The 13,725-nt window shown below is 45.0% G+C and overlaps 1 protein-coding gene across 1 annotated transcript in view; it reads left to right on the top strand.

Annotated features, from left to right (window-relative positions):
* Positions 1-13,725, top strand: part of TAF2 (TATA-box binding protein associated factor 2) — a 190,379-nt gene that overhangs the window by 143,628 nt on the left and 33,026 nt on the right. The window contains exon 22 of the mRNA XM_040432008.1: positions 2,962-3,071. Within this exon, the coding sequence (XP_040287942.1) occupies positions 2,962-3,071 (110 nt within the window). The remainder of the gene's footprint in view (positions 1-2,961; positions 3,072-13,725) is intronic.

The following is a 13,725-nucleotide window of genomic DNA, read 5'->3' as shown; positions in this document are numbered from 1 at the left end:
CCTAAAGTGCACCATTCAATGCGCGCTTAAAACTCAGTTCTCCCTACACCGCCGACAGCTCTGCGGTGTACGGAGCACTCATTTTATGAATGGCCAGCAGCAGCGCAGGGAGTACGGGCTGGAGTGCACATTGCTGCTCCTGCCCGTGCTCCCCGGACAATTACTACCTCCTGGCATAGTACTTGGGTACCCTGTAACCATGTACCATACCAGGATTAGCTGAGCGGAGCGAGCTCCTGCCTATGCCTGCTCCGCTAAGCTAATAGAACTGCATGACAGTCCTCTTAACTTAGCGGAGCAGGCAGAAGCAGTAGCCTGCTCCGCCCAGCTAATCCTGGCATAGTACATGGGTACTGCTGCCCATTCATAAAATGAGTACTCCGTACTCTGACAGCTCAGCAGTGTAGGGAGAACTGAGTTTTAAGCGCACACTGAATGGTTCGCTTTAGGGATGTAAAAGTACAGTAAAAATACTAAATTAATAAATAAAGTATATTCGAAAATTTTTATTTAGGGGATTAGGGACAACATATTAAAATTTATTATAAAAGTTTAGTTACGCTTTAAGTTTCTGGGTGTAATGTGAAAAAATTTGGAAAAGTTCAAAGGGTATGAATACTTTTTCAAGGCACTGTACCACCTAGCTAAGGCTACTTTCACACTTACGTTACTACACTGCTCAAAAAAATAAAGAGAACACTTAAACAACACAATGTAACTCCAAGTCAATCACACTTCTGTGAAATCAAACTGTCCACTTAGGAAGCAACACTGAGTGACAATCAATTTCACATGCTGTTGTGCAAATGGGATAGACAACAGGTGGAAATGATAGGCAATTAGCAAGACACCCCCAATAAAGGAGTGGTTCTGCAGGTGGTGATCACAGACCACTTCTCAGTTCCTATGCTTCCTGGCTGATGTTTTGGTCACTTTTGAATGCTGGCGGTGCTTTCACTCTAGTGGTAGCATGAGACGGAGTCTACAACCCACACAAGTGGCTCAGGTAGTGCAGCTTATCCAGGATGGCACATCAATGCGAGCTGTGGAAAGAAGGTTTGCTGTGTCTGTCAGCGTAGTGTCCAGAGCATGGAGGCGCTACCAGGAGACAGGCCAGTACATCAGGAGACGTGGAGGAGGCCGTAGGAGGGCAACAACCCAGCAGCAGGACCGCTACCTCCGCCTTTGTGCAAAGAGGAACAGGAGGAGCACTGCCAGAGCCCTGCAAAATGACCTCCAGCAGGCCACAAATGTGCATGTGTCTGCTCAAACGGTCAGAAACAGACTCCATGAGGGTGATATGAGGGCCCGACATCCACAGGTGGGGGTTGTGCTTACAGCCCAACACCGTGCAGGACGTTTGGCATTTGCCAGAGAACACCAAGATTGGCAAATTCGCCACTGGCGCCCTGTGCTCTTCACAGATGAAAGCAGGTTCACACTGAGCACATGTGACAGACGTGACAGTCTTGAGACGCCGTGGAGAACGTTCTGCTGCCTGCAACATCCTCCAGCATGACCGGTTTGGCATTGGGTCAGTAATGGTGTGGGGTGGCATTTCTTTGGAGGGCCGCACAGCCCTCCATGTGCTCGCCAGAGGTAGCCTGACTGCCATTAGGTACCGAGATGAGATCCTCAGACCCCTTGTGAGACCATATGCTGGTGCTGTTGGCCCTGGGTTCCTCCTAATGCAAGACAATGCTAGACCTCATGTGGCTGGAGTGTGTCAGCAGTTCCTGCAAGACGAAGGCATTGATGCTATGGACTGGCCCGCCCGTTCCCCAGACCTGAATCCAATTGAGCACATCTGGGACATCACGTCTCGCTCTATCCACCAACGTCACGTTGCACCACAGACTGTCCAGGAGTTGGCAGATGCTTTAGTCCAGGTCTGGGAGGAGATCCCTCAGGAGACCGTCAACCACCTCATCAGGAGCATGCACAGGCGTTGTAGGGAGGTCATACAGGCACGTGGAGGCCACACACACTACTGAGCCTCATTTTGACTTGTTTTAAGGACATTACATCAAAGTTGGATCAGCCCGTAGTGTGTTTTTCCACTTTAATTTTGAGTGTGACTCCAAATCCAGACCTCCATGGGTTGAAAAATTTGATTTCCATTTTTTTATTTTTGTGTGATTTTGTTGTCAGCACATTCAACTATGTAAAGAACAAAGTATTTCAGAAGAATATTTAATTAATTCAGATCTAGGATGTGTTATTTTTGTGTTCCCTTTATTTTTTTGAGCAGTGTATTTTCCGGTATTGAGATCCGTCATAGTTCAAAGGTTAGTTAGGATCCGTAGGAAAGTGTTAAAGGTGATGACATGGTGACGAATTCTCAAATCTGACAAAGATCTCAATCTGATCGTTCATCTGTTGGATGTACTGGGGAAGAAAAAAGTCTGATGCTTCAAGGCTGCACCTCATACGGGACTTAAAGGATTTTCTGCTAGCGTCTTGTGCCAGATACAGCAGGACACCTTCAGAGTTCTTGTAAAGTCCTTGCTTTGACGGGTCAGAGCTCTGTAGGGAGCATGAGCAATTTACATAATTTTAGGCAGGTGGTTTCAGTGTTATGGCTCTCCATTGGAGCTCTGAAATAGAAAAATTGAGCTCCCATTCCTTCCACTGTGTATTAAGAAATAAATTAGAACAAATACAATAGGCTCCCTTTAAACAGCACCAGTAGTTTGATATACTTGGTTGATTCTGCACTGTGCCCGTCCTGTGGGTACCGCGCTGTGTATGGTGCTCTTCTGAGGAACTATAATGATTGTGCATCAGCAGATCCACAGTTGCCTGTATGGTCGCGCTCTTTGTTTGCTGACCTTTTGGACTTTTGTTCCTTTACTGTACTTCTATAACCGTGCAGTCATTCAGCACTTTCCAGAATAAATATTTTGTTTAGTTACTGGATTGAGATATTTCTTTTACTTGATGGATTGTATTTGTTTTCAGGCACAAGATTCTTTACATGTTGTCAAAGAATCCACCATTCACCAAGAACATGGAGTCTCCGCTGTGCAATGAAGCTCTCGTTGACCAGCTCTGGAAGCTGATGAATTCAGGTAAATGCTGTAATCCATGATACTGGGGACCCCAGTCCTAACCCAAGGCAACTATATTAATTCTCTTCCCCATTTTCTTTCATCATACCTTCTTTTGGACCCTAGAGGTTACAGCCACTGCAGCAATGCACCTGCGGTGCACTAGGAGAGAGATATGTGGCCGGGAATCGTGGGAGCGAGTGTGCATAGAGGCCAGTGTATGCGCATTCGCTCCTGTCCCCGGCCACCTCTTTGTATTCCTGTCTTAGCTCCCCTCCCCGGCTTCCTCGTAGGTATTCTTGTATTATCCCCCGCACCCGGCCACCTCGTTCTTCCTATAGAACAGCTTCAGGGCACCAGGATAAAGCCTGATCGATTACAAGCATTCGTAGTAATACTTGTTAGTGATGATCTGGCAGTGTCATACTGCCACAGATTACCCGATGAACGAGCAAACGCCATCTTTCAGCATACTGAAAGATCACAATTTGCAGGTGGCAGATCGTGCAGTTTAATAACTATCTGCTACTGGCAAATAGCTAGACAGCATGGAGACGAGCGATGCCATTAGTGATTGCTCCTCCCCATGCTGTGGAGAAGATCACTGCATGTAATAGCATTGGTCTCCTCCACCAGTGAGCAGGCGATTGCAGGGAAGGAACGCCTGCAGAATCGGAGAGGTTGTCCAGTACCAAAATCAAAATTCTTTTTATGTGCTCCTAACACCCCTCACCATGCATGTATATGCCCACAGTACCTGTTTTTCATGACTGTCCTTTCCTTCCCCCTCTCTGGGCATCAGCAGATGTGTTTACTTTCCTAGTTTCCTGTATTGTTAAATAGGTAACTTTATTGATAAAGCCTGGCTGCACTGCAGAGTGATGAGTCACAGGCTGGCCCCGCCCCCCACTGTTCAGTCTCTAGGAGCTCCGCCCACTACATGTGGCCATGTTAATACACCCATATATGAATCCTGCTAGTCTATTTCTCACTCGGTGACTAAATCACATAATTGACAGTCCACAGGCTCTTCCCTCACCAACTCCAAAGTGCAATCAACAGCTTGAATCAGCAAGCATACCCAAACACTTCTGTATCTAATGCTATCCTGTACAATACAGTCTGCTGAGCCTGATGCACAGCCTGTTGCGCTGCATATCTAATCCTATCTTGTATGATCCTGCCTGCTGAAGTATGTACAGTACAGACCAAAAGTTTGGACACACCTTCTCATTCAAAGAGTTTTCTTTATTTTCATGACTATGAAGGCATCAAAACTATGAATTAACACGTGGAATTATATACATAACAAACAAGTGTGAAACAACTGAAAATATGTCATATTCTAGGTTCTTCAAAGTAGCCACCTATTGCTTTGATTACTGCTTTGCACACTCTTGGCATTCTCTTGATGAGCTTCAAGAGGTAGTCCCCTGAAATGGTCTTCCAACAGTCTTGAAGGAGTTCCCAGAGATGCTTAGCACTTGTTGGCCCTTTTGCCTTCACTCTGCGGTCCAGCTCACCCCAAACCATCTCGATTGGGTTCAGGTCCGGTGACTGTGGAGGCCAGGTCATCTGGCGCAGCACCCCATCACTCTCCTTCATGGTCAAATAGCCCTTACTTTCAAAGTTTTCCCAATTTTTCGGCTGACTGACTGACCTTCATTTCTTAAAGTAATGATGGCCACTCGTTTTTCTTTACTTAGCTGCTTTTTTCTTGCCATAATACAAATTCTAACAGTCTATCCACCTGACTTCTCCTCAACGCCACTGATGGTCCCAACCCCATTTATAAGGCAAGAAATCCCACTTATTAAACGTGACAGGGCACACCTGTGAAGTGAAAACCATTTCAGGGGACTACCTCTTGAAGCTCATCAAGAGAATGCCAAGAGTGTGCAAAGCAGTAATCAAAGCAAAAGGTGGCTACTTTGAAGAACCTAGAATATGACATTTTTTCAGTTGTTTCACACTTGTTTGTTATGTATATAATTCAACATGTGTTAATTCATAGTTTTGATGCCTTCATAGTCATGAAAATAAAGAAAACTCTTTGAATGAGAAGGTGTGTCCAAACTTTTGGTCTGTACTGTATATAGATCCTCATGACTGTCTCCGTTTTCTTGTTCTGCAAAATGCACATCTGCTAAGTAAGAATACTGTCCATGTGCGACCCGCATTTTTTTGCAGAGCTATTGACTTCTATGGGTTCATGGTCTTCCTTTTTACGGACCAGAATAGGACATGTTCTATGTTTTGCAGAACTGACACACTGATGACGTCCATGTGTTTTCCACATCTGTATGTCAATTCTCCAAAACATAGAACACTTCCTATTCTGGTCCTACAAATGCAGACCGCAAACCTATAGAAGTCAATGGGTCTGCCAAAAAAAATGCAGATCGCTCATGGACAGTATATTTATTTAGCGGATGTGCATCATGCAGACCGCAAAATGGATACGGTCATGTGCATGAGGACTAATCCTATGTTTTTCGGTCCTGCCTGCTGAAGGGTTTATCTTGGCCTTTCATGTGTGATACACGTGTGATACGACAATGATCAGCCCGAGGAACATGGTCTGTGTGTCGCCGCATCTCTTCCACGCCAACTGACTCTCCTGACCAGAACGGACTGTATGAATGTATGATACAGCCGGCCTCTCTCTGATCGGGGGTATGTACACATGAGGAGCTGAGTGCACGACAACTGCGCCGCGGTCAGACAAATACTGGTTGTATCATACATTTACTATCATACAGTCAGATCGGGTCAGGGAAGATGCAGTCGGCCTGGAAAATGTGGCTGACACATGAACCGGGACATGGATTCCTGGGCCAGTCATGGGCATTTGCATGAGTCCTCTCTCTCATACTGAGCCCCATAGTGCCCCCATAACTGTGACATCCACAGTGCTCCATAACAGTGACATCCACAGTGTCCCCAGTGCCATCCACACTGCCCCCAAATGCCATCTACAGTGCCCCCATAACAGGGACATCCACTGTGCTCCCCATAACAGGGACATCCACTGTGCTCCCCATAACAGGGACATCCACTGTGCTCCCCATAACAGGGACATCCACTGTGCTCCCCATAACAGGGACATCCACTGTGCTCCCCATAACAGGGACATCCACTGTGCTCCCCATAACAGGGACATCCACTGTGCTCCCCATAACAGGGACATCCACTGTGCTCCCCATAACAGGGATATCCACTGTGCTCCCCATAACAGGGACATCCACTGTGCTCCCCATAACAGGGACATCCACAGCGCCCCCAAATGACATGCACAGTGCCATCCAGTGCCCCTTTGGCATCCACAGTGCTCTAGTGCCATCCACAGCATAACAAGCATAGAAGCCTGTACACTCAGTAGATGGCCGGGGATCCCCGCGCATGTGCAGTAGTGTGCAGGCTTTGGGACCAGGGAACGCCGTCAGGAGACGGTGACGTCAGTGATGACGCGCCGTCTTCTACATTCAGTGAGGAAAAGACGACAGGGAAGAACCGGAAGACATGAAATCGCTGGAGGAGCAGTCACATGACCGTGAAGAGGATCCTGGGAACGCTGCTGCTGGGGGTGAGTATTTATCTCCCAATCTTTTATCTACAGATTTGATTTTGGCCAGAGAACCCCTTTAAAGTATAACAGGTTCGGGGATTGCACAAATAGCCCCAGACGTGTAATACAGATTGCAAGTGCCGGCTATCATCATTTGAAAGCTGACTGTAAGAAAGCTTCAGGTCTGACCCGAAACTTGTAGAGCGATGATGGTATCTGTTTTCTGGTAACCCCTCATCAGGAGACAGACATCGCGCTTGCTGGGACCCACTGTTATCTCTGTATCCAAATATACAGAAATAACCACGTGCAATGAGCTACGGAGCGTGCACGCACAGGCCAGGCTCGGTGTCAGTCCGGAGGAGAAGCTCCAGCTCAGAAACAGGCCCACATAGCAGCAGAAATGCCCGGAAAGAAGGTGATGAGTCCACCTTTTCAAAGCTGTTCTGTTCCATTCAAGTGAATGGGACTGGAAGCTGTAACCACACTGCTCCACCGGTGCAATGTCCAAGGCGAGCAGGCAAACGTTAAAGAGGTCTCTTCAAACAGCTGATCGGAGGGGGTGCCCGCAGTCGGACTCCGAACCGATCTGATATACATGATCTATCCCAGGTATCGGCAACCTTCTGCACTCCAACTGCTGTGGAAGTACAACTGTACAAGCTGTTCTTGTTACCTCCATAGAAGTGAAAGGAGGATTCTGGGAGTTGTAGTTTCTAAACTGCTAGAGCACGGGAGGTTGCTGATCCCTGACCTATCCTGAGGCCAACTGTGTCTTTTAAAAGCTTACTTTTAATATTAAAGGGGTTGTCTCATCACAGACAATGAGGCATATCGTTAGGAATAGGTACATATCGGGAATGGAGCCACGCAAGCTGGTGGCTGGAGGACTCCAGTCCGGCCACCACCAAGCATGCTCCCCATAGAAGTGAATGGGAGTACACTGCGCATGACTGGCCACTGCTCCCATTCACTTCTATGGGCCCGACGGAAATTTTCTATTTTCGGCGACCTCATAGAAAATGAATGGAGGGCAGCTGCGCATGCGCAGTGTACTCTCCACCACTTTCGGGGCTTTGTTCTCTATATAGGTGCGGGTCCGTTCTTGATAAATGGTTAAAAATCTCAGGGCAATACTAATGTCCGATTGTCATGTATATTTTTGCAGCAGCAAGGTGCAGTGGATGTCGCAAAAATATACATGACAGTCAGACAATAGTATTGCGTTAATTGTAAAGTTTTAAAGAATACAGAGATGGCAAATGAAAAAAGTGGTAGCTAGTAGCCATTCTATTTAGATGCAGCACATATGCCATACATTTGCCAGGGTCTTATGGTTTGGAGTATCCTGAGAATAAGTCATCAGTATGAGAAAACCAGACAAACCGCCTTACAAATTTAGTATAGTCACAGGGGTATTCAATAAAATGTATCTGTATAGCGGCACTTAATTTTTTTTCTTTGACCTGCTCACTGAGATGGCCGCACATGCTCAGTTTCATCCTTCAACTGCCTCCTGAGCTGTGATGGGGAGAGCATGGACATGCCCCTGAGCTGTGATAGGGAGAACTGAGACACGCCCACTGAGCTGTGATAGGGAGAACTGAGACACGCCCACTGAGCTGTGATAGGGAGAGCTGAGACACGCCCACTGAGCTGTGATAGGGAGAGCTGAGACACGCCCACTGAGCTGTGATAGGGAGAGCTGAGACACGCCCACTGAGCTGTGATAGGGAGAGCTGAGACACGCCCACTGAGCTGTGATAGGGAGAGCTGAGACACGCCCACTGAGCTGTGATAGGGAGAGCTGAGACACGCCCACTGAGCTGTGATAGGGAGAGCTGAGACACGCCCACTGAGCTGTGATAGGGAGAGCTGAGACACGCCCACTGAGCTGTGATAGGGAGAGCTGAGACACGCCGACTGAGCTGTGATAGGGAGAGCTGAGACACGCCCACTGAGCTGTGATGGGGAGAGCTGAGACACGCCCCCTGAGCTGCAGCAGAAAGGACACTCCCCTTGAGCTGTCGGCTTGATATAAATCTAGCAGAGCAATGAATGGGGAGATCTCTGGACCCATCTGAGGTACAGGGCTTGCTAATCATAGCTGGCTGCTAGTTCAAGTGCTGCTGTAGAAGTGCATTGGAGATATTCAGGAGATACTCAGGAGGTAATCTGGAGGTGGATACAATCTAAACAAGTAAGATTTGTTTGTTTAAAATCTTCCCCCTCTTTACAATGGCAGATCTGGTTCTGTGCAGGAATTGTTGTGCTTTTATTTCAGGTTCCACTCTTCAAAGGTTTGGATACTGTCTGATCTGTAGACAGCTCTCCATAATGCAGCAGGAAATTACCTTTTTGAAATATGAGATTTTTAAATTAACCACTAAACAAACTCAGGCTAAGAACATTGCAATGCCACTGCCACAGAGGCCCCCTAGAAATGGAAGATGGGTTACTGTAGGTTCAGGTAGACTGAGAGTTGTGGATAGAAGGCATATCCCACAGTCTGTGGCTCTCCATAATTCATTTGCAGCACTTTCCGAGTGCAAGAGCAACATGGAGGATGGCTCAAGCACAGTGGGTGAGAAACAATCATCTCCCATGCCTAAAGTATGCAAGACTGCAGCCAAAGACAAAAAGGAGAATGTGAGGATTGATAGTAAGCAGCTATTGGTGGGCGATTCCATCATAAGAGGTGTGAAGTTTGAGGAGAATGGTGTTGTGAGATGTCTCCCTGGTGCTACCGCTAGCAGGGATAGACGACAGATCCTAAATATAGTTAGGCAAGCAAAGCAGGAAAGGGAAGTGGATGTTATTCTCCATCTTGGGACAAACGATCTGGCTTGCAATGAGGTTTCAAAGGTGAAAGAAGCTTTTCATACACTTGGAAAGGATATACGGGAGGTTGCATCAACTGTTTCATTCTCTGCAGTTTTGCCTGTGCATAACCTTCAGCATAACAGGAAGATGCACATTAAGGAATTCAATGTATGGCTTGGTGAATGGTGTCTGAACCAAGGGTTTGGCTTTGTGTCTCATGATAGCTCTTGTTGGAATGGAAAAGAACTGTACAAGAAAGATGGTTTGCATCTTTCTCTCAAGGGAACGAATGTCCTCGGTGAACAGTTCCAAGTATTTGCTAAGAAGCATTTAAACTAGGAAAGGGGGGCAAAAGAGTCCAGCAGTCCGACTGCCCCCCGGAACAATGCCAGAAGAGGCCAGTAGCACAAAGGTTAAGAAATGACAAGCTCAGAGTCTTGTCTACAAATGCTCGCAGTCTAGGGAATAAGATCAATGAGCTTGAGGCTATAATGGCATCTGAGAATATAGATGTAGTGGCTGTTACTGAGACGTGGTTCAAGGGGAGTAATGACTGGGATATATCAATACCAGGTTTCTCTCTATACAGGAAAGACAGAGAAGGCAAGAAGGGGGAGGGGTGGCCCTGTATGTGAAAGATAGCATAAAATCGAATTTGATACTAGTTAGCGAGAACAATTTAGAGTCAGTTTGGGTTACCTTGCAGCTTGATAATCATAAGGTAACTCGAGTAGGTGTTATATATAGACCACCTACCCAAGTCAAAGAATTAGATGATCTACTAGTTGAGGAAATAGCTAAAATGACATTGAAGTTATCATTATGGGAGACTTCAATCTTCCAGATGTAAACTGGAAAACCAAAATAGCTAGTTCTTCCAAGAGTACAGATATTCTAAATTCCCTACTGGGATTATCTCTACAGCAAGTAGTGGAGGAGCCAACCCGGAAGGAGGCCATTTTAGATTTAGTATTCACAAATGGGAATTTGGTATCTGATATTACTGTAGGGGAAAGCTTGGGATCTAGTGATCATCAGTCAGTGTGGTTTACTATAAGTACAGTGACTGAGTCACACCACACAAAAACAAAAGTTTTAGATTTTAGAAAAACTGACTTTTCTAAAATTAGATTAGTGGTATACGAGTCCCTATCAGACTGGAACAGTTTCATTGGAGTCCAGGAGAAATGGGACTACTTAAAAGTGGCACTATTGAAGGCAACAGAAGATTGCATTAGGCTTGTCAGTAAAAGCAAAAAAAGGAAGAGACCACTGTGGTACTCAGCAGAAGTGGCCAAAATCATTAAAAACAAAAAGATAGCATTTAGGAATTATAAAAAAAATCTAAACGAGGATGACAGACAAATTTATAAGATTAGGCAGAGAGAGGCCAAACAAGTTATAAGAGCTTCTAAAGCACAGGCAGAAGAGAAATTAGCTCAGTCAGGGAAAAAAGGCGATAAGGCATTCTTCAGATACATAAATGAAAAATGGAAACTAAAACAAGGAATTACCAAATTAAAAACTAAAGAAGGAAGGTATATGGAAGAAGATAAAGAACTAGCTGACTGCCTCAATGAATACTTCTGTTCAGTTTTTACAAAGGAAAATGAAGGAGAAGGACCTCAGTTGGGAAAGAAGACTAATGAATCTTTTGACGCATGTGTCTTTACAGAGGAAGAGGTTCTAAGTCAACTGTCTAAAATTAATACAAATAAGTCACAGGGGCCTGATGGGATACACCCAAAGCTATTAAAAGAGCTCAGCGGTGAACTAGCAAAACCATTAACAGATTTATTTAACCAATCACTGGCAACAGGAGTCGTCCCAGAAGATTGGAAATTAGCAAATGTTGTGCCCATTCACAAGAAAGGTAGTAGGGAGGAATCGGGCAACTATAGGTCAGTAAGCCTGACATCAATAGTGGGGAAATTAATGGAAACCATACTTAAGGAGAGGATTGTGGAACATCTAAAATCCCATGGATTGAAAGATGAAAAACAGCATGGGTTTACTTCAGGGAGATCATGTCAAACTAATCTTATTGATTTTTTTGATTGGGTGACTAAAATAATAGATGGAGGAGGTGCAGTAGACATCGCTTATCTAGACTTTAGTAAGGCTTTTGATACTGTCCCACATAGAAGGCTTATCAATAAATTACAGTCTTTGGGCTTGGACTCCCATATTGTTGAATGGATTAGGCAGTGGCTGAGGGACAGGCAACAGAGGGTTGTAGTCAATGGAGTATATTCAGACCAAGGTCTTGTTACCAGTGGGGTACCTCAGGGATCTGTTCTGGGACCCATATTGTTTAATATCTTTGTCAGCGAAATTACAGAAGGCCTCAATGGTAAGGTGTGTCTTTTTGCTGATGACACAAAGATTTGTAACAGGGTTGATGTTCCTGGAGGAATACACCAAATGGAAAAGGACTTAGGAAAACTAGAGGAATGGTCAAAAATCTGGCAACTAAAATTTAATGTTGATAAGTGCAAGATAATGGACCTGGGATGTAAAAACCCAAGAGCAGAATATAAAATCAGTGATACAGTCCTAACCTCAGTATCTGAGGAAAGGGATTTAGGGGTCATTATTTCAGAAGACTTAAAGGTAGGCAGACAATGTCATAGAGCAGCAGGAAATGCTAGCAGAATGCTTGGGTGTATAGGGAGAGGAATTACCAGTAGAAAGAGGGAGGTGCTCATGCCGCTCTACAGAGCACTAGTGAGACCTCATTTGGAGTATTGTGCGCAGTACTGGAGACCATATCTCCAGAAGGTTATTGATACTTTGGAGAGAGTTCAGAGAAGAGCTACTAAACTGGTACATGGATTGCAGGATAAAACTTACCAGGAAAGATTAAAGGACCTTAACATGTATAGCTTGGAAGAAAGACGAGACAGAGGGGATATGATAGAAACTTTTAAATACATAAAGGGAATCAACAAGGTAAAAGAGGAAAGAATATTTAAAAGAAGAAAAACTGCTACAAGAGGACATCATTTTAAATTAGAAGGGCAAAGGTTTAAAAGTAATATCAGGAAGTATTACTTTACTGAGAGAGTAGTGGATGCATGGAATAGCCTTCCTGCAGAAGTGGCAGCTGCAAATACAGTGGAGGAGTTTAAGCATGCATGGGATAGGCATAAGGCCATCCTTCATATAAGATAGGGACAGGGGCTATTCATAGTATTCAGTATATTGGGCAGACTAGATGGGCCAAATGGTTCTTATCTGCCGACACTTTCTATGTTTCTATCTAGCTTTCTAGGTTCTAGAAAGGTATTGTCATAGACTATATGAGGTCATATTTTCATTTTTTACATTATTCATGGGATAACCCCTTTAGTACCACACATCTTTTTGGCCTTAAAGGGGTATTCTCATCTATGATATACTATCAATGTCAGACAGGAGAGGTTCTCAGAAGTGGGACCCGCACCTATCTCCCTGTAATGAAGAGAGACTAGCTTTGCATGTTCAGCCACCCTCCCTTTGCTGCAATGGGAATTTACAAACCGCTGCGCCAGTGCTTGGCTATTTTCGAAACTTCCATAGTGGTGAGAGGAGAGCAAGCTGTGCATGCACATCGTGTTGTCCTTCATTTCAGGGGCCGTGTTGTGCAGATAGGAACCGGTCCCAGAAGTGGGACCCATACCTCTCTGACATCGATGGCATATCCTAACAATATGCCCTCAATGTCCCAGATAGATATATCCCTTTAAAGTGGTTTTCAGAGATTTTAATAATTTTTGTTCTATCGTAAGAATAGGCAATCAATATCTCCGTTCAAGTGAATGGGTCCGCATCCGTGTTACGGTCTTCTGCACACGGCCGCTGCCCGTATACTGCGGACCTGCTGGTCATGTGCATGAGCCCTAACTGATGGAAATACTGACCAAATAACTGAAGTGTGAACTTGGCCTTATGGGGCAAGGAAAGATGGATCTAAGCTAAATGAGCTTAGTTTTCAGCTAACAGAAGTCTACAATGTATGGCCAGCTTAAAGGTTTTGTCTGAAATGAATTACAAGCAGGAAAGTTCCTTCGTTCCAGCACCACATCTTCCGTTTCTGCTGTTTTGCAGAATTTGTTTAAGCTTTACAGCAAGCGATGTACAGTACTCCGTTGTAAGAAGAAAAAAAAAGTACTACTATCTCGAGATGCTTCTATGAAAAAAATTAAAAGTAAAAAAAAAAATTACAGGCAGCAGGGTGGGTTAAAAAAAAATGGTGCAGACCATCAGCAACTCTATAAAATTCTCACTGTTCCACTGCTGCGG

This window comes from Bufo bufo, chromosome 5 (genome assembly GCF_905171765.1).
Source record: "Bufo bufo chromosome 5, aBufBuf1.1, whole genome shotgun sequence".
Taxonomy (NCBI): Eukaryota; Metazoa; Chordata; class Amphibia; order Anura; family Bufonidae; genus Bufo; species Bufo bufo.
This window is presented reverse-complemented; position numbering and strand designations above follow the sequence as displayed.